We start from the raw sequence: 22,025 nt of genomic DNA, 5'->3' as shown, positions 1-22,025 counted from the left end.
TCTTATGGGTCATTTCGTGGAAATTGGGACATGACTCTAAAAAAAAATCAAATATCCAAATGTGAATTGTATAATGTGCATGTTGAGGTTAACAAATCAATGTTTCACATAAATGGCAATTAAAATATAGGAAAAAAATCAACATTTTGAATGCCTCCTATTATTTTTTCCTGTTTCTCTTGTCTAATAACAATAAAACAGGACCCCTTTTCCCAGCCAGCATTGAAGTCCATCCATCCATTGGAACCATACTCTGTACAGAGCGTCGGTGCTGCCGAAGCAGTTTCCTTGGCTATTGGGCACAATCCTGGACGGGTCGCCACTCTGACACAGGACACTCGAATGACTCGATCATCCCAGCAAGCTGGTACTCATTTTGCCGACCTTGGAAGGATGGCAGGCTGAGCCAACCCCCTGGTGAAGTAATTCAGCAGGCAACAAGGCTTGAACTCAGGACCCTTGGATCCCAAGCCACCACATAACCACTGAGCCAACACCAGGCATTAGCATTGAAGTATAATCAGCTATATTGTATAATATATTGAAAATAGAGATGTTAACATTTTATAACAAACGGTATATTTTTATATACCTTAATTATCAAACTTTCCCTGCAGTGCCAGTTATCTTACTGGTATTTTGTATGTAATGTGAGTGACAAAAAGATGTTTTTAATCTGTCTTCTGAATGTACCAATGCTCAACTAAGATTGTGTTATTTTTCCTTCGACTAGTTGTGTCGCCAATTAAAATAAATGTAATATAACTGTAGAGCTTACAGATAATTATATACAAGAGGCTTAAGTTTGTAACGTGAGTGATGAGTAACGTGAGTGACAGTATATAACAGAGGATTGCATCTATCCTCAAAGAGTCTTGATGCACATCGGTGATCTGCCCTATTCCTATCCTCTTCTGCCTCCCCTTGAGCTAATTCAAGCACTTTTAATGCATCCATATTCACCATCCCATGTAAAGTACCAATTATAAGCCAAGCAATGTTTGCTTTAAGACCTTAAACATATTCTTAAACATGCCCTCGCCGACGTGTAAAAGTTTCTTTGATATTTAAACACTTGTGATTAGGTTTTGATCGAGCATTAGATAATCACTCTTCAGTGAATGGGTGATCATCTCATGATTTGCGATTCTACAACATGTCTAACTGTTAAACACCTTTCCTAAATTCAGCCCAAAATGTTTCCTGTACGACCATGCATTTTGAAGACAAAATGAAGACACCTCTATTTAAGCAGCCCATGATGCATGGTATGTTTTAAGATGCTTGGCATGTTCATCCTTTACAGGATCCCCTCCAAAGTTGGAAGCTTTGTCATGCTAGTTTATGCGAAGGTTACCAAGGATGTGACATAGGTATATCACATATGGAAACTAGTGAGTCTCCTCTCCTGACTATTGTATATTGTCTAGGTTTCACCACCATAAAGTAAATACTTGGGAGACAAGCCTGGAAACAATTTGGAATTTAGCCAAGGTGACGGCGACAACTCGCCAACACTTCATGACAGACACCATTTGGATCTTTAATGCCCACCGAAGACCAGTGCTGGCAGACAAGTACTCTGGCTTGATGTCTTTCTGATGGATGGTACACACATTGATGGGCATGTACTATCCATCATCCAATGCAGGCAAGACAAGCTGCTCAAGGGTGAGTGTGCAAATGTAAAGTGATCCCACCAACCTTCTCACCACATTACTGTATGGTAAAATCGATAAGTCAGAGAAACCACTTCTGCAATTCTGATGAGAATCGCTTCACAAAGCATTCACAGTTCCACCACGAGTAATAATGCCACAACATCGTTTCATTTCCTTCTCTTTTAAGAATCAGGTGTTCGAAGATGCTCTAAATTTTTGCATTTAATTACCCTTTCCCTGTTGTTTTCTCCGATTTGTAAATGTCAAGCAAGCTACCATTTGGAAAGGACTGTTAGGCAGGCTTTACAAAGCTCAGTCTCACCCTCTCCGAGAGTCTTCTGGATTAATTCTTGTTTTGCCTGAAGCTTCGTGATGACATTACTCGTTGCCATGAATGTCTTGAATTTCTGCAAATAAGTCAAAGTAGGATTTGTCATTGTGCGCAATTGGGCAATGCTCTGTATATTTCTTGAAAGAATTGTTTTTTTAACCTCACATAAGTGGTTACAAAGGACACCAGACTCAGTAGCATAATGGTTAGAGCATCCACTTTGAGTCAAGGAGGTTGGTGGTTCAAACCCCAGCCGAGTCATACCAAAGACATTAAAATGGTATGTGCTGCTTTCTTGCTTGTTGCTCAACATTTAAAAAGGGAAAAGCACGCACAAACTGCCAGAGGTTGGTATGCACTGAGCAAGCTTGATGGGCCTAAAATGGCCCATTGTAGTTCATCTTAAGGGTGTGTGTGTGTGTGTGTGTGTGTGTGTGTGTGTGTGTGTGTGTGTGTGTGTGTGTGTGTGTGTGTGTGTGTTATATATATATATATATATATATATATATATATATATATATATATATATATATATATAATTAACTAGTATATACACCAAAAGGCTTCAAAGTTACAGTGTGGATGGAGCAGTGATGTGTTGCCCTGATGAGCTCCAATAAGGGCAAAACTAGTGAGAAGCTTTGCTTTTCATCTGCTTAAGCCTAAGTCACATTTGCTCTACGGCTCGGATACGGCGGCCGTACCTTCCTCCCCCCTGAATTGACAGAAATGTGCGGCGGCTGCAGAGTTTCTGAGGTGGCCTCAGGGTGGCCCTACGCTGTATGGCTATCTTATACAGGCCGTAGGGGTCACCGTGGAATTATAGCGCGGAGTTGTAACTTTTTTCATTTCTACGTTGGCCGTAGCAATTCGACAAGCCGTAAGAAAAAGAACTGGTATATATATATATATATATATATATATATATATATATATATATATATATATATATATATATATATATATATATATATATATATATATATCCACTCGTTACTGTCCGTCTGGCCCCACGTTCACCTTAGGGCCCCCCTGCGGGCATCTTGAGGCTACCTGCGTCTGCCTTGAAAATTCTATGGCCGCCGCAGGGACGCCCTAAGGTCACCGTGCGACATCAAATCAAAGACCGTACGGCACCCCCACGTTTTCGTTCTCCACAATTTCTAAATACCCCGTGCGGCTCCCCGAAAAATAAAAACATATGTGACTGCTACATTGTGTGACCGTGGAAATACTGCAGCAGCCCTATAATTGCTAGTGGCTGCAGATTTTGTAGGCCTTAGTGACAAAATTTGACCTTGGCATATTTGCACTGCTCGAGGCCCTTCTGGGTTTGCAGTCATGATTGTGTCATCGCGGCATTTGTCTAGGTTGGAGAACTTCAGTAATCGCATTTGTAGAACTGCCGACTGCTTAAAACAATGGTGATGCTTCCGTTTATGATTGGTGGGGCAAAACACTAGGTGTCCTTGTGGCAAGTGGCACTTGTGGGTTCCAGATATCAGTGAGGACCAAAGGGTGATGGTTAGGGAGAGCACAGCACAGGTAGGCGTAGGACACCATGCCGTACAGGACATGATAGAAACCTTGGGATATCGGACAATTTGTTCCCATTGGATTCGTTGCTGGTTGTTGCGTTCAGTTGTGGTGCTTCTCAGCCAACCAGAGTGTGGCTGATCTGCAATGTCCATGTTTTTGATGTGTTTCACCCACCTTCTGACACTGCTTGCACCCATGCAGACATCTCTGTACACCTGACTCAATCAGCCGTAGATACCTGCAGCTGTGTTTTTCTCCTTCACGAGGAATTCAATCACTGCATGTTGGCAAAACGATATGTTGTTGACAGCCATTTTTCCCAATGGATTGTGGGAACACCATTGGTGTGCATGCACCGATTTTGCATTTACACTGATGAGCCAAAACATTATGACCACCTGCCCAATATGCTGTTGGTCCTCCGTATGCCACGAAAACAGCGCCGACCCACTGAGGCATGGACGCTGCAAGACCACTGAAGGTGTCCTGTGGTATCTGACATCAAAATATTAGCGGCAGATCCTTCAAGTCCTGTAAGTTGTGAGGTGGAGCTACCGTGGATCAGACTTGTCGGTCCAGCACATCCCACAGATGCTCAATCGGATTGAGATCTGGAGAATTTGGAGGCCAGGGCAACACCGTGAACACTTCATCATGTTCCTCAAACCATTCGCGAACAATGTGTGCAGTGTGGCAGGGTGCATTATCCTGCTGAAAGAGGCCACTGCCATTAGGGAATACCATTGCCATGAAGGGGTGTACCAGGTCTGCAACGATGTTTAGGTTGGTGACACGTGTCAAATTGACATCCACATGAATGGCCGGACCCAGGGTTTCTCAGCAGAACATTGCCCAGAGCATCACACTCCCTCCACTGTCGTCTTCCCACAGTGCATCCTGGTGCCATCACTTCCCCAGGTAAACGGCGCACACGTACACGGTCATCCACGTGATCTAAAAGAAAATGGGACTCATCGGACCAGGCGATCTTCTTCCACTGCTCCAAGGTCCAGTTCCCACGCTTGCATGCCCATTGTAGGTGCTTTTGACGGTGGACAGGGGTCATCATGGGCACTCTGACCGGTCTGCGGCAACGCAGCCCCATACGCAGCAGGGTGCGATACACTGTGGATTGTGACACATTCCTCCCGTGACCACCATTAAAATTTTCTGTGACTTGTGTCACAGTGGACCTTCTGTCGGTTCGGACCAGACGGGACAGCCTTCGTTGCCCTCGTGCATCGATGAGCCTTGGGTGCCCAACACCCTGTCGCCGGTTTGTGGTTTGTCCCTCCTCGGACTACTGTTGGCAGGTACTCATCACTACTGACCAGCAGCACCCCACAAGCCTTGCAGTTTCAGAGATGCTCTGACCCAGTCGTCTGGCCATAACAATTTGGCCCTTGTCAAAGTCGCTCAGGTCTTTAATTCTGCCCATTTCTCCTGCATCCAACACATCAACTTCAAGAACTGACTGTTCACTTGCTGCCTAATATATCCCACCCCTTGACAGGTGCCATTGTAACAAGATAATCAATGTTAGTCACTTCACCTGTCAGTGGTCATAATGTTTTGGCTCACCAGTGTATATTGGAGTGGATAAATGGATAGATTTCACTAATAACTCAAGTTCCACTATATTCGGCACAAATGTGTGGAATTCACTTATAACTGCCATTACTCATTAGGAAATGATCCAGAAACGACAGTCAAACCCATGACTTCAACAATACAACTCATTGTATTTTACATCCTCCACAATACAATGAATTGACAAATACTTGAAAATGCTTCGGAACTTTGTTCTTCCAAAATTTCAGCAATGGAACAACACAGATGAAACAATTTTTATGCAAGATGGTGCGCCTCCACACTTCTCAAATGAAGTTCATAAATGGTTGAATTCACACTTTCCACACAGATGGATTGGGCGATGAGGACCGATGGGGTGGCCATTCAGAAGTCATGATTTTACCCCGTGCAATTTTTCTTGTGGGGATGGGCTAAAGAAAAAGTGTATGCCTGAAAACCCACTAATTTGGAGAAAATTAGAAAGTTCTATCCACAATGTTTTTGCCAATTTGCCAAAGGAGTTTCTTTGGCGTTCAGTGGTAAATGTTGTCGTAGGATTGAAAAAAAAAAATGTGCAGAGAATGCAGGAGCTCATGTTGAAATTTGATGTTCACAAATTAAAACGGCAATAAATGGCCTTTTGGGAAAAAATATATTTTGATGTTTTATTTACATAAACAAGGTGGGATTTCTATATTTAATATAGGGACTTGGATTTAATTACTGATCACACTGTCAACGCATTGCTATCAAAGGAATCCTCTCCTCTCTTCATAGAGGCTTGACTGCCCCCACGACAGTCCTTTGGGCAATCCAGCATCTTCGGCAGTAAATATTGTTCCTCGTATACATAAATCACCTTTCTGACACTCTGGAAAACCATCTCTTCCTTTTTTTATATAAATGACTGCACATTATGCTGGACAGCACCCCAATCCCACTGACAAGCAGGTAGCATCTGTGTAACTCAGGCAATCTGGAATTGATTAAGTACTGGTCTGAAGAATGGAACATGTCTTTCAATCCTGGCAAATCTCAGTTTCACCTCGTGGCTCAAAAAGGATCATCAAATGAATACACCTATTTCCATGGTCAACTACTGTCATAGATCCTATCTTTTGAAATTATAGGTCTTACATCAGCCGCAGCTTCTCCTGGGCTGACCGTATGTTTAAGTAGGCCTTCAAAGCTAGCCACAGACTGTGAATCCTCCATCCTTCCAAGTCATTCCCTGAACAAGAGTGCAAGTGAGCACAATATACACCCGAACAAGAAAGTATATACAGAATTGTGCTACGACATGGAAAACAGCATCCTGGTTGCCATGGCAACCACTTTAGATTACGAACGTATGTCGCGACATACCGTCTCCACAGTCTGTACCTATGTACCAAATATGAAACGTGAAAGTTGAAAACTTTGGGAGTTAGAGTGCGGACAGGAACGGATGGAAAACAACACCCTGGTTGGCATGGCAACCACTTTAGATGACGACCGTATGTCGTGACACACCATCTCCACAGTCTGTACCTACGTACCAAGTATGAAACGTGAAAGTTGAAAACTTTGGGAGTTAGAGTGCGGACAGGAACGGATGGAAAACAGCATCTTGGTTGCCATGGCAACCACTTTAGATGACGACCGTATGTCGTGACACACCATCTCCACAGTCTGTACCTATGTACCAAATATGAAACGTGAAAGTTGAAAACTTTGGGAGTTAGAGTGCAGACAGGAACGGATGGAAAACAGCATCTTGGTTGCCATGGCAACCACTTTAGATGACGAACGTATGTCGTGACACGTCTCCACAGTCTGTACCTATGTACCAAATATGAAACGTGAAAGTTGAAAACTTTGGGAGTTAGAGTGCAGACAGACAGACAGACAGACAGACAGACAGACAGACGGACGGACGACCGGTATCACATAATACGCCCCGATATATATATATATATATATATATATATATATATATATATATATATATATATATATATATATATATATATATATATATATATATATATATATATATATATATATATATATATATATATATATATATATATATATATCAGGCGTATAATAAAAATCACAATTTCTCACAGCCTACATGGGCATTGTCCATAGTTCAATGGAGTAATGCCCTCTCCCATAGGTTCTTGCCACCACATTAAATCTGTTTCTCCTAGCTTCTGTGGGATCTAAGCTTTCAACATTATTGATACCTGCTGTAGTAAGTACTAGGCCGATTGCTCTCAAATAACATAGGGTGGCTACCTCTGGTTATTACTGTCTTGCTTTCTCGTCCCGTTTTGCTCCCAGTGCTCTCTCAGCCCTACTCTGCTCCCAAGCTCCTCCAGGATGCACGCATTCTTCAAGCTCAAAATTCAGCTTGACAGCCCAACTCCACTGTTTTCTTTCCTCATCTATTACTTAAAGGATAAGTGTGTGTGTGTGTGTGTGTGTGTGTGTGTGTGTGTGTGTGTGTGTGTGTGTGTGTGTGTGTGTGTGTGTGTGTGTGTGTGTGTGTGTGTGTGTGTGTGTGTGTGTGTGTGTGTGTGCATGTGCGTATGCATGTGCGTCTGTCTCCTGCTTCATTCTAAATTATTCTTGCCATCATACACGAAAGAAGCACACAAACAACAACACCATCCATGACACCAACTACCAAGTGTTGTAAAATATCCTTTCTCATGCATTTACTTCATTTTATATGCTCATTGACACTCACAGATAGACGTGCAATATGTTTGTGAAGTACAACATGCTGTCTTTTGTGAAACTCGTCAGAGCAGCAACGGTATGCATGCCTACTTTCTCCTATTTGTGGAACCGCCTCCGTGAGGCTGTTCAATTGCACTCTTCTCCCCAGGGCTTCCAGTTGGCAGTATAACCACCAACTCACTTCATCTGACATCCTTACCTGCAATCCAGCCCAGTTAATCACAACTAACATAATATTCTTCCTTGCAGGTTTCTGTGTTTCCACCCTTCCTTTCTCTACTGTTTTCGCTGTTTGTTCATACCTTTGTTTGTGTCTGCCTGTTGCCCTGCTACCTTACTGCCAGTAAGTTCTCTTTTCACATTTTTTCCCCCTAGTTTTTATTAGCCTAGATTTTGTATACAAAAAAATTCTTATGTCATGTTCACATATATGTAACTCGTACTCATATCTCTTGTCGCAACTGATTAACTTGTAAGAAGCTTTGACGTACTGACTTCTGTTCACACACGTTAGCTTTCAAAACTTTGCATTCAGTCTGAACTAACTTTTCTGGAGGAACACAGCAGAAGTGGATAGGGAATTTTAGAATGGGGAGTGAAACGATAGTTTTCACTATACAGAAAAGATACACAAGGAACTTTGGTGTAAGAGGACGTCATTTGGCCCATCATATCTGTGCTGTACCAATCCCAGTATCATCACCCATCCACATACTGTACAAGCTCCCAACAAGTTCTGCTAATATCCCCCATATCCCTCACCACAATGCATCCAGGCACCTATCTAATTCAGATTTAAACTTATCCACCCCCTCCCCATTGCCACTACCTTTCCAGGGAGATCATTCCATGCATCAACCACTCTCAGACTGAAACACCCCGACCTTAAAACTGTCCTCTCATCTTCTTTTCCATCAAGCTATGACACCTGATCCTAACATTGTCCACTCTGCTGAAAAACTCCACTGCACCAATCTTGTCCGTACCCTTCATTATCTTTGACATCTCAATCAAATCCCCACACAATCACCTAATTTCCAATGTACAAAGTCCTGTCTCCTTCAACTGCTCCTGATAGCTTAGTCGAGCGAGCCCTGGTATCAATCGAGTAGCTCTACACTGTAACCTCTCTATAGCAGCTTTATGCTTAGATGTGGTGACCAAAACTTTACACAGTATTCTAATGAGGCCGCACTACATTCCAATACAGTGTTAACATTGCCTCTTTTGGTTTCCAATTTATCTCCGTACGAATACAATTTAAAACTATATTAGCTTCACCGATACATTCCTGGCAATGTGCTGTCTTGCTCACCCTCATGTCTTTTACCACCCACAGATCCTTCTCCTGTGTCACACACTCCAAGACTGCTCCTTACATCATCATGTCATCTCTATTTTCATTGTTCTTACCAATTCTCAGCACCTTGCATTTCTATATGTTAAACTGCATCTGCCAATCTTTTGCCGAACACCTAATCCTTTGCCCACACCAATTGTCACTAGTATTGAAAGGATGAGTGCAGTTTACTTCATGCTGGCACGGAGCACATACCTCCAGAAAAAAGGATTCCGTTTCCAGCTGCTTGTGCCGACTTGCAAGACTTGCTTTGCTTCCAAAGGGTTCAGGAGGTGATGCCACAGGTGAACCCTCTGGATCCAAGTCCTGAAAGGAACTTGAAACATTGTAGTCATCTGTGTTGACTAGGTTATGCAAGTACTGCATGCTGGCATCCATAGTTTTCTTAACCTGGTAAAGAAATGCGAAAACACCAATAATTAGGTTCCCTTGTTGTCATCAGATGAAGTCCAGTATGATGGTCACAGAACATGACAACTTGCCTCCTCATTTTCTGTTCTGAGGCCCGTCAGCCTCTGCTTGATCCCCTCATATCTCGTCACAAGCTCACTTTGTATCGGCTCTTGGGCTGTTATCTGACAAACCTAAAAATCCGGCAAGAATAAAAATACACCGAAGAGAAAATGATTCCACCAAAAAAAAAATAACCTAAGGCTTCATCTCAATCTATACATTACTAAAACTCTCATCTTGTATGTATGTATGTTCCCGAAATACAGCCAAAACAGTACAAGATAGCGCAAAAATTTTAGGGCCACCATACTCACCATTCTCCTGCGGTGTGCAGTATCAAGTTTCATTCGAATTGAGCAACGAAAAAAATTATTAAAAAATCAATTCCCGATTCAGCCAAGTACTCTTCGGGAGTATTTGATCAATGCAAACAACCTCGGCGGTCTAGTTCGCTGGAGCTATCTTCTTTTTTTCTTGAAATGATTTTTTTCAACAATTGCTGTTACAACGGGAACCCAACGGGTTCACGGGTATTATTTAAAAGATAACCTGACCACTCCTCCCCGCTCCATTCAATAATCCCTCCTTTAGCCATCGGTCCATTTTCCCCTACCCCCCCCCCCTTTCTGCTCCTTTCAACGATAACTCTTTAACACCATTGGTCCGTTCCAATAATCCCCCTTTTGCCATTCTCAATCCACCAATAATCCCCTTCACCAAACCTCATTTTGCCAATCCCCCCTTCACCCCATCAGTCTTCCCTTCAACCCCGGAGCCGTTCAGTTGTCTGTTAGTCCATCTGCATCCTTCTCCGTTGCCGCTCCATTCATGCATTGTTTAATTGGGCACACTCAGTCTGTCTGTGGTCATTAATCCTTCAGGCCGATTGGATTACCTTCACTGAATGGGATTGTGTCCCTTCTCACATGCATGTTCATGCCACGAAGTGCAACACTTTTCCCCGTACGCGGTGGGGTCCGGCACATCGCACAGGCAGGATACAGTGGTGCACTGTACATTGAATGCTTGTGCGCGAGGGAAGGAGCGGGGGCTCTCTTCGCAGCCTTGGGTGCATGAAGAGAGGGGAGGGGTCTGTGTTGAAGTTCCCTCAGAGACAGCAACATTTCTCACAAGCTGCATCATGGACCTGACCAAATCAAATGTGGACCAATGAGAAGGAGGCTCGCACGAGAGGAGATGGAGAAAGCTCGATCCAGAGAGGAAGAAGAAGCTGAGGCGATGAACGGACAGAGATGCCCAAAAGCTTATCCAGCGAGAAGCTGAGAATGCACAAAATGTGTGAAGATAGGGAGTGAACCCATAGTGTGAAGGAGGACAGTATAAAAAGCCCAGAACATGGTTTGGTTCATGGGAAGTTGCTAGAAAAAGGGATCCAGCAGAAACGGAGCGAGCTGCTTGCAGTTCACATATTTTGCATGCTGGAGAGGACTTGTCTACTGTGTCTGGGTACCTCAGAAATGCAGCTGCATGTCCTATCACCACTCCATTGTCCATCTTCCCCATTCCTTCCCCCCCCCATTCCCCAGTATATTTGGACGGTGCAGCCCAGTTGGGCTGTGTGAGGTGAGGGGAAAAAGTCGACCCTACTTTTCGTTTCTCAGTACATTTATTTCATTTTATTCTCAATTTCAAATTCCCTGCTTTCCTTCCTGAAAGTTCCTGTCGTGTAAGGACCTAAAAGTCCCTGTCGCGTAGGGACCTGAAAGTCTCTGTAGTGTCCATCTTGTTTACCCTATGTACCCCCACCCCATCCCTCTCCGTTCCACAGATCTCCTAATGTCTCTGTTCCCCACTGTTTTTTTTCCTTTCCTCTCCCACCCCTCTTGTCTCCTGCTCCCCTTGTTGTACGTTCTGTGTGTTAACTCTCATATGAGCCTCGACAGTGTATACCACAAAATGAAACAAAGTCAAAGTTCTGTTTTGGTCAAAGTTTCCGCCCATGCTTGTCTTGTCCCTCCATCTCATGTGGGGTTAATTGATTTGGATATTCATTATCCTAGTCTTGCTTATTGCAATTGTTTTCTGTTTTTTGCAACATTACTCCCCATTAATTTTATGATTAAATAGTTTCCTTGGAATGCATCGAGTGTGGAAGCCATCTTGGATCTGCAGTCCTTGGTGGGAATAGAAATGAGAGGAGCCAACGCCGTTGGTTTTGAGCGGAAATGATACCTCCTCATAGTTTCAAATCTGGCGAATCACCGGTTGGTTTCATTCTCAGGCGAAAGGCCTAATGGGTGTGGCCACTGGATGCCACACATATGAACATTTTATAGTTTGGAATAAATTTTTATGTTTCCATAATAAAAATCTGTGAATAAACGCATATTCCTGTAATCTGAAAATGCTAACAATGTATTTTTTTCCACAATTTAACCATTGTACCCCATTAAATTCATGAACTAGAAGGGCACTCTTCGACGTCACGAGGTATGCCTCTGCCACCATTATTACATTAATATACACACTTGTACCAAGTTTGATTTAAATCCCTGAACCAAGATTCCAAATATTAAATAATTCTGGGTGCCAGACCATGCGTTCAATCAGATTGAAATTTAAAACATATATTCCCCATGACTACTGTATCATAACTTCCATTTCACGTTGATTGATGAAGTGGTTCAAGAGAAAGACTTCTTAAAAGATTTTTGTTCAATCCAATATGGCTGCCAGACCATCTGACCTTTTCATTATTTGTGAACACCCTGATATCCCCAAGGCTTGGGGAACATGTAGGTGAAGTTTGCCTTGTTCTGTCAAGCCATTCTGAACAAGAAGATTTTTTAAAGGTTTGTTCATCAAAAAAAGCATAGCTGCCAAACCATGTGACCGATGCTATGACATCATACATGGAGAACTTTTTGTTCCTCATGGATAGGCGATCATACCTGTAAAGTTTTGCCTCGATCTGTTCAGCCATTTCGAAGAAGAAATTTTTTGAAGGTTTTTATGTTAAAAACAAGGTGGCTGCCAAAGCACATGACCGATGATGCCATCAATTCCCCCCCCCTATAAAATTTAGCCCGAGATGACACTCAAAATTTTTCATACTGATCCGATAAAGTGTCCTACGTATGCAATTATGACGTCGTTACGAAGCCACCAATGACATCATCAACAAGCTCAAATGAGCTAAGGTCCTCGTCCTCGAATGATGATGTCATAAAAACGAATATGATGTCATTGCGATGTATCAGGTTTGGGATAAATTATATCTGTGCTAATGCCCGGCTTGATTCCCGCAAACGAAATTCGAACAGCTTGCCTAGTTTCGGAGATAATGGTATAGGCGATTTCCATTAGCGACGATATTATGACGTCAACTTTTTTCCTCGGAGGAATTTTCAAAATCGGAGATGGTTACTGTCTGCGCAGGGTATTTTTACATATATATGCCAAGTTTCAGGAAGTTTCGATGAAAACTGTAGGCTGTGAAACAACAACTTTCACGAAGATCCGATGAAAACTCTGGGTTGTGAAACAACAAGGAAGAATTTCCAAAATCGGAGATGGTTACTGCCTGCGCATGGGCTTTCTGCTTATACATGGCAAGTTTCACGAAGATCCGATGAAAACTCTGGGTTGTGAAACAAAAAATGTCAAAAAATAGGAATGACATCATAAAAATTGATATGACGTCATAGTGATGTATCGTATGTGCGGTAATTCATCTCTGCTAATGCCCTGTTCGATTCCCGCAAACAGAATTCAAAAAAACTTGCCTAGTTTCGGAGATAATTTTTTAGGCGATTTCCATTAGCGGAGATATTTTGACGTCATAACTTTTTTTTTCTGGGAGGAATTTTCAAAATCGGAGATGGTTACTGTCTGCGCAGGGAATTTTTACATATATATGCTAAGTTTCAGGAGGTTTTAATGAAAACTGGAGGCTGTGAAACAAAAAAGTCCACAAGAACAACAACGTGAGAAAGACTTAGAGATCCTCCACGAGGATCTAAAAAAAAAAAGTCACACTTGTTTCCCATGGGGAGTACTTAACATGTGCCAAGTTTTAATTTTTAACATGGAGCGGTTTCAGAGAAAGAGGTCCAAAATTTTTCCTTTGTTCCAACATGGCTGCCACACCACATGACCTATGACATCATAATTATCATTAAAACATTCTACGTGAGTAGTCACACATGTGCTGAAAATTTCTTGTTAATCGGATAAGCAGTTGCAGAGAAAAGTGAAAATTACCATGTACGGACATATGTATGGACGTATGTATGGACGGACAACCCAAAAACATAATGCCACCGGCGACTTCGTCAATGGAGGCATAACAAAAACATACATCATTTACAGTTCCCTATCCACTACGTGCACCAAATAGTTCCCTTCATATATTACTTAGATTTTGTCACATTTGGAGTGCTGATTACACTTTATGAAGAAATATCTGCAAATTATTTCCGTTTGAAATACTGCTCACTTGTGTGTGTATATATATAACTAAAAAATGATTCTGCAGATTTTTCAAAAGGAAAAAAAAAAAGATTGTTTGGAGAGAAACAGAACCTTGAATTAAGGAGAGGAAGCCAAAAATTAGTTGCACAACACAACTTATTTGGTTTATCCGGCTTAACTCTCCACCATTAGCCATGACATCTACTGATGAGAGTTATTAAATGACAGGCCCTACTCACCTCATCCCCTGTGTGTGTTTGGAACAGAAAAACAGGTGGTGCCATGGAGTTTGTGTTCCCAGCAGCGGTGGACTCCAGGAAGCGAGCACGATGGGCACCTGCCTCAAGCTTATTGACTCCATTCTCCAGCAAATCTAAACTTTGATTTCGAGACTCATTGAGTCCATACTCCGCAGAAAGGTAGGTACGGAAAGTACGCGTCAGGCAGGCATAGAATCCGAGGTTACACAACTGTGGCCGGGGAAGAGGAAAAACAGCACAGAGAAGAAAAAAAACACGATTAGATTATACAGCAGAATTTGTAGCTCTCCATAATGGAGCTGAAATGTGTTGATTTTTGCTGGAAACAAGCCAAATAAGTCAGGGAGTATCTGCAGGAATGTTGCTGAAATTCTGCAAGCACACAAGAATGTTTGTAAAAGCTAGTTCACGCATGTCACAGCCCACACCTAGTCGATCACATCAGCTCAGAAAACAGAACACATCTATGGAAAGGAAAAAAAATGGCCCAAAAGGCATTCGTACATTATACATTATTAACTGTGATGTACCTTTGGAATATAGGATCATATTGACCCACGGTCTGAAAACATAGAAACACCAAAAAAAAATCCATCACAAGAGAGGAGAAATGAAAGACTGAGATTTGATTTCAGCTTTGTCCCTTGGCAATACAGATGATGTTGTCTCCAGATTCTCTTGAAGTGTTACTTTTTAGGGGGATGGGGGGGGGGATATTACCTCAAACAGTTAGGAATGTATAGGTTAGTATGGTCCGTGTTCAGGTACAGTGCCTATAGAAAGTCCACACCCTCTTTCAAATTTTTCACCTTTTGTTGCCTTATAGCCTGGAATTAAATTGCATAAAATCAGAATTTTTCCACCTTGATTTACACATCGTGACCGACAGTTTCAAAGTAAAAAACAAATTCTTCAAATTTCAGAAAGTTAATTAAAATTACAAAACTAGAAAATCTTGGTTGGATAAGTGTCTTCCCCTTTATAATAGGAATTGTAAATTAACTCAGGTGTAACCAATCACCTTCAAAATCACACAACAGGTTAGTTGGCCTCCACCTGTGTTAGATTGTGGTGATTCTGGTTATTTCAAAATAAAATCGGCTGTTCCTGTAGGTTTCCTCCACTGGGTATTGCATTTCACAGCAAAGACTCAACCATGAGCACCAAGGGGCTTGCAAAAGACCTCTGGGATAAAGTTATGGAAAGGCACAGATCAGGGGATGGGAATAAAAAAATGTTTCAAAGGCCTTGAATATCCCATGGAGCACAGTCAAGGCAATCATTAAGAAGTGGAAGGTGCATGGTACCACCAAGACCCTGTTAAGATCAAGCTGTCCCTCCAAATTGAATGAGCAAGCAAAGAGGAGACTGATCAGAGAGGCCACCAAGAGGCCAATGGCAGCTTTGAAAGAGCTGCAGGCCTTTATGTCAGACTGGTCACTGTGTGCATGTGACAACAATATCCCAAGCACTCCACAAGTCCGGCCTGTATGGTAAGGTGGAAAGAAGGAAGCCATCACTGAAAAAAGCCCACCTTGAGTCCCACTTGAGGTATGCAAAAAAACACTCTGGAGATTCTGAAGCCATGTGGAAAATAGTTTTGTGGTCTGATGAAACCAAGATGGAACTTTTTGGCCAAAATGCAAAATGATTTGTTTGGTGCAAGCACAACACAGCACATCACCCAAAGAACACCATCCCTACTGTGAAGTATGGCGGTGGCAGCAAAATATTATGGGGATGTTTCTCATCAGCAGGGACTGGGACACTTGTCAGGATAAAAGATAAAATGGATGGAGCAAAATACAGACAAATCAGAGAGGAAAACCTGCTGCCCGCTGCAAAAAGCTGAAATTGGGATAGAAGTTTACCTTTCAGCATAACAAAGCTATGCTGGAGTGGTTAAGGAACAAAAAGAGAAATGTCCTTGAGTGGCCCAGTCAGAGCCACGACCAAAATCCAATCCAAAATCTGTGGCATGACTTGAAGATTGCCGTCCATCAATGCTCCCCACGCAACTTTACTGAGCTTGAACAGTTTTGTACAGAAGAATGGGCAAATATCGCCCAATCAAAGTGTGCAAAGTTGGTAGAGACCTATCCCAATAGACTCACAGCTGTAATTGCTGTCAAAAGTGCTTCCAGCAAGCATTAACTCAGGGGAGTGGACACTTATCCAACCAAGATATTCTAGTTTTGTATTTTTAATTAATTTTCTGAAATTTGTAGAATTTATTTTTCACTTGGGAGTTGTGGTTTATGATGTGTAAATAAAGGTGGAAAAGCCTGATTTAATGCAATTTAATTCCAGGCTACAAGGCAACAAAAGGTGAAAATTTTGAAAGAGGGTGTGGACTTTCTATTGGCACTGTAGCTCGAAATCTCAGTGCAATAGCAGGGAAATGTAGCTTGAGGATTGTCTTGTTTAAATGTGCATCATACAAAGCATGATGCGTGGTCATAATTAGATAGGGTTTAACGTAAGGAATCATTCATATAACCTTCTGTTATCCTCAAGTGAGGTCCCAAAGTGGTGGGGGGGGGGGTGGCTTGGCAACGTTCAGGAAGGAGGAAAGGGTCTTGCAAAAGGAGGTGCTAAGAGCCATCGCAAAGTATTGAGTGATAATATCCAAGAAAGATAGTTGGGGAGCTTGAAAAGGGGGCATTGTCTTCAGAAAGAGAGAGAGGAGTTTCATCGTCTCCAAAGAGGGTGGAGTTTTGGGGCTCTCCAGCAGAGTTGAGGGTCGCTTCAGAGTGGTGAGTTTGTTTGGCACGAAGTGTGTGGAGTTTGCTCACCTGAGCAGAAGTGGCTTCATGGTTGGCTCGCCTGTTCATGCCTGCCTGGTACTATTTCATTGTTGCTGCTCGGCTGTTTGTCATATTGCCTCCCCAGTTCGTTGTGCCGGCTTAGTCGCCATCCTTGTTGACACCACCAAGAGAGCTCAGGCCCCACCCGGTTCTCATTACCCTTTCTCCTCTGTGAACGTGTCTGGCATGAGGCGCCACAGATAATATTGTGACGTCCATGGGACTTGAACAGTCCCGCTAACGTAGAATGAGCCGAAACGATGGAGGCGGTTTATTTATTTATAATCCAAAGATGGTGGTATTAATCACTCTACCACAAACGGGACGAGGAAGGTGGCACGAGTCGCTTTTCACTGAGTTGATAACGTTTATTTCTCTAACCAGAAATAACAAGACTCGGCAAGAAGAGGGATCCGGGGCGACTCGACGGGATGGTGGTGTGGGTTCGGGCGTGGGGAAAACACAGACAATTCCAATGAATATACAAATCTCAAACCCTCTAAGGCGTCAGGTACACACACACACACACACACACACACACACACACACACACACACACACACACACACACACACACACACACACACACACACACAAAACGTAGCTATTCCTGGTGGTCAGGCTGGACCTTGGTGTGGACGCAACAGTCCCTGGATTGGCGTCGGACGAGCTGGCCTTGCTCTCGTCAAGGGGGGGGGGGCAGGAGAAACCGTGGTGCTGTCGACCTCCTGGTCTTGGCCCAAGTCCGCTCACAGCCGCCAGGGAACCAGTTCTGGCACCAAATTGCGAGCAGGAGAGGGAGGCAGGTCCGCCCGCCGTTCGACCCCATACTCCGAGTCAGCAGAACCCCAGAGCCAACCAAGTTGAGGCATGAGGCTCAGCAAGGCTACAAGACACGATGAAAACAAGATCGAGAACAGCCCAACAAAAAGCACGCTCCCAGCACAACAACCTCCACCCCCAAAAAAACGGTCTTTCTGTCCCGATCTTCTTCCTCTTCCTTTTCGACCCCGAACAGAACCTTTTTATCCTCCCGTTCTCGTCACTTCCAATCGAGCCGTTTTATTGGCCCACCGCCATCGCCTTCTGCCAATCGTGATCACGGGGCGGAGCCATCCGCAGCACTGTCCTGTGACGTCACGGCAAGCCTCCAGAGAATACTAAAAGGGGTTTACGCAGACACACTTACCCTATCCCGTGTCCCTATCTAATTACGTGACAATTATCATTTCCCCCTTGAAGAAATGAACATTTACGAGACAACTTATCACCACTGAATTGCTACTTATTACATCGAGATCCTGGTACACTCGAACAGCATGGCATACCTAATTAAACATCCTAATTACCCTTTGAATGCATACCCCCCCCCCTCAAACGTAACACTGCCCCCTCCTCTGGTACCGCAGCTCCTGCAAGGTATATCACAGGCGCTACCGTACCAGCCTTAACACTTACTGACTCACACCTAATTAACCTAACGAAATAAAGTAGGAGGGGCAATGGGCAGCGAGTCGCAGCTAACTTACCTATCCTGCTTAATGTGCTACCCCCTTATGGCCTTATCCTCGCCTAAACAATCATTCTTTTTTTTTTTTTAATCACATGAGAGCACTGAGCGAAGTTGCACTCCATCCTCTGGATCATCGCTCTTGCCCAACACTCTTCCAGTGATCTGGGGAGGGGAAACAAAAGGTTCCACAAAAACACAACACTTATACTTTACATTCCTACTCTAAGCCTTAACGACACTATTCACAGGATATTTACACTTGACCGCCTCCCCCAGTGGATGCTAATAGACCCAGCGTTACCTGGGGAGCCAATTTTCAAATTTGCTTGCCCCAAAATTATGCGGACATCATGCCCTTGCTGCACATGTCAAGTTGTGTGGGATCGAGTGGGACTCATACATCTTCACAACACTCACACCATGGTCATCATCACATTTCTAGGTCATGGTCCTCGTTTTAATCATGCAGGCTGAATCCCGTCGTGGCCGTGGGGTGGGTTACCACAAGATGATGGCGGCATCTCAGGTGCAACCATGCCCACAGGTAAGCTTTAGTCCAACCCAGACGTTTCTCCACCCCGCTCCCTTTGATTCCCACCCCCCTGGTTGCCATCAGCTCTCATCCCGTACAACACACTGGAAGGGGTCTCACTGGCTCCTCTGGCCTTCCTGGGTCGCCAAGGTCCTACCCGCCTTGGTCGCCCAACCAGACCCTCTCCCAGTTGCCTCCAGACACTGTCACCATTAGCCACCAGGGGTGAATCTCCTTGAAGGGGGTCGCAATTCCCGCTCACCGTGAGCTTCAGCAATCCCTGTGGACAAGCACATCATCCCCACCCACAAAACCCACATGACTCCCCCACCCCATCAGCCTTACATGTGACACCTGCATTTCTAACACTTCACCGACCATGACCTTCCCTGTTACCACACCATGTCCAATAAAAAATCAACGTGTGCACCATACATTTCACTTCTTAACTTAAAACAACTCACACAGCACTTCTCACCCGATCCATGCACCAGCCATTGGACAGCCACTTGTGCCCGCTTTGTTACCAATTACCCACTGTCCCGATTGTCACTCTAAAACCCAGCAGAACTTACAAACCCATGCCAATTTTCCCACAATTCATTTTTTTTTTCAAAGGAGGCACTTCGCCACTATCTCAGCAGCCGAACATGGCCTTATATGCTCAGCCCAATCTAGTTTTCCCGACCCCCGACAGTGATTTCCGGACCCGACCCATGAAAGGGCATCTCGGATAGACCTGGCAGTTCAGCAGGAGGATTCATCCTCTCCGGGCTTGAAAGTCTATTGGAGGGTCTCTTCATCGCCGGGTACCGGCAATATCGTTGCATGTGTCCTCTTCGCCCGCACCGGAAACAACTCCCCATAAAAGGCCCCCGTGGGTATCGGTGTAATGTCTCTTCCGGTTCCGGACCCCCTCGGCCATAATCGAATTGCTCTATTGGCTGGGCTGGACCCCGCCGCTTTGGCGCACCAACTACCGAATTACCCCTTATCAAACTTGACAGTTTCTGGCAAATTTCCTGAAACATTTGGGTAATGCCAATTTCTCCCAGCCCCCCTCCCTGATCCTGAATCTCCGCCTGTCGGATCGTCACCGATGGCCTCTCGGGCACCCGACCCGGCCGACTCCACGAGGCCAGCCTGGCCGCGCACTCGGCCGCTCGGTGCACGGTGGGTGGATCCTGTAGCTCCACTATCGCTCGGACCTCAGAGTCAGGAAGAGCAGCTAAAAATTTCTCGAGTGCCAGTCTGTCCCATGCCTCCACTGTAAGGTCCCGATACGCGATCCTGACTGATTGGTAAATGTCCTGTGCCAGCTCCTGCACTGTCTCACCCGGCTTTAATCTGCGGTGCTGGAGCTGGGCCCGCACCAGATCACAGTTCGCTGCAAACCCAAACCGACGGCTCAACGCCTCGCAAATGTGGGAGCTGGTCAACATCCCCTCCGCGATCACGTTTAACACATCTGCGGCTGGTCCCCGCAACGTTGCCACCAAATTCCCTGTACGTTCCCGCTCATTCCACCCGTTTAGTCGGGAAATGCACTCAAATTGCGTCAGAAAAGCTTCAACGCTCCCTGACCCATCGAAATTTACCAGGGGGATCACTTTTACGGTGGCCCGCTTCTCAGTTTCTCCCTTGTCCGAATCCAGCCCAGGGATCAAACACCCTTGTGGCTGCGTATCCAATTTCGGAGCCCACTGTGGCCAAAGATGTTTTGTGGTGAGGGTCTCATGGGTCAATTTTGCCTCCTGTTCCAAACGTTGAATGGACCGATTCACCTCTTCCCGCAGGATCTTCTGGGCCCGCACAACCTCCTCCAAGGCTCCGTCGCGAGTTTGTAGCTGTTCCTCAACCAACCCGGACACTCTACTTCCAAAAGACGACTCTACCAGGCCTTTATCCAAGACTTCATCTTGGCTCATAATTTTATCTTGTTCGTCCAAACGAGCCTCCAATTCTTTTACCTCCTCCGCCAAATTCATCCCTTGCTTCCTCAGCTCTCCCCACTCTTCTACTTGCAGCTGCATACCAGCATCCACACAGGCACGATGACGTTCCAGGCTTTCATCTACTTTATCAACCCGAATGTTCGTTGCATCAATTTTATCTACCAATTTTTTCCATATATTTTCCCCCTCCAATGTAATTTCTACCTTTGTTTCCTCCAATCTATCCTCGAATTTACTTTGTATTTCCCCCAATTGAACATCCACACACTCCTGCATCTCAGTTTTCATTTTCTCCATCTTTTCCCCCAATTCATCCCTCATTAAATCAATCCGTGCACCCAACTGTTCCCCCATTACCCCCAATTGATCTGTCATTTCTGCCATTTGTGCCCCCTGTGCCGTCATTTTTGCCCCCTGTGCTGTAATTGCACTCATTAAACGTTCCAACATTGTCAAGATGGTAATCGTGCCGGTTTCCGGCGCTGCCGGCTCCGTTACGGGCGATGAAGCACGGTCCACGCTCGGAATGGGGGAGGTTCCAACCCTACCCCCGTCTCTCCCTTCTTCCCCCGACTCGCTGCCAGACACGTGGCCTTCATCCTCAAACATCTGCACATCCGCCATGGTGCAGAAGTCCCGTTTGCCGCCAATTAATTTTAATTTGAAAAATCCCGCCAAAATTTTCCCGCGCTTTTCTGTAGTAATTTTATATTCCAATTAGTGGCGAGATTTTAATCCTGGTATATAATTTAGAGGAGTTCGAACATCCAACACCCTGACACCATTGTGACGTCCACGGGACTTGAACAGTCCCGCTAACGTAGAATGAGCCGAAACGATGGAGGCGGTTTATTTATTTACAACCCAAAGATGGCGGT

The 22,025-nt window shown here is 44.3% G+C and overlaps 1 protein-coding gene across 4 annotated transcripts in view; it reads right to left on the bottom strand.

The window, feature by feature from the left end:
* LOC147018599 (SLIT-ROBO Rho GTPase-activating protein 1-like) overlaps positions 1-22,025 on the bottom strand; it is an 89,133-nt gene that overhangs the window by 37,782 nt on the left and 29,326 nt on the right. For all 4 annotated transcript variants that reach the window (XM_085898426.1, XM_085898425.1, XM_085898427.1 and 1 more), the window contains 4 exons: positions 14,320-14,550; positions 9,676-9,777; positions 9,389-9,583; positions 1,984-2,068 (listed from right to left, as the gene is read on the bottom strand). In XM_085898426.1, coding sequence (XP_085754552.1) covers positions 1,984-2,068; positions 9,389-9,583; positions 9,676-9,777; positions 14,320-14,550 — 613 coding nt within the window. The remainder of the gene's footprint in view (positions 1-1,983; positions 2,069-9,388; positions 9,584-9,675; positions 9,778-14,319; positions 14,551-22,025) is intronic.

Source organism: Eptatretus burgeri, chromosome 10, assembly GCF_056783735.1.
Source record: "Eptatretus burgeri isolate ZD-2024b chromosome 10, Ebu_testis_v1, whole genome shotgun sequence".
NCBI classification, from domain to species: Eukaryota; Metazoa; Chordata; class Myxini; order Myxiniformes; family Myxinidae; genus Eptatretus; species Eptatretus burgeri.
The sequence above is the reverse complement of the archived record's forward strand: the minus strand, read 5'-3'. Positions and strand labels throughout refer to the sequence as shown.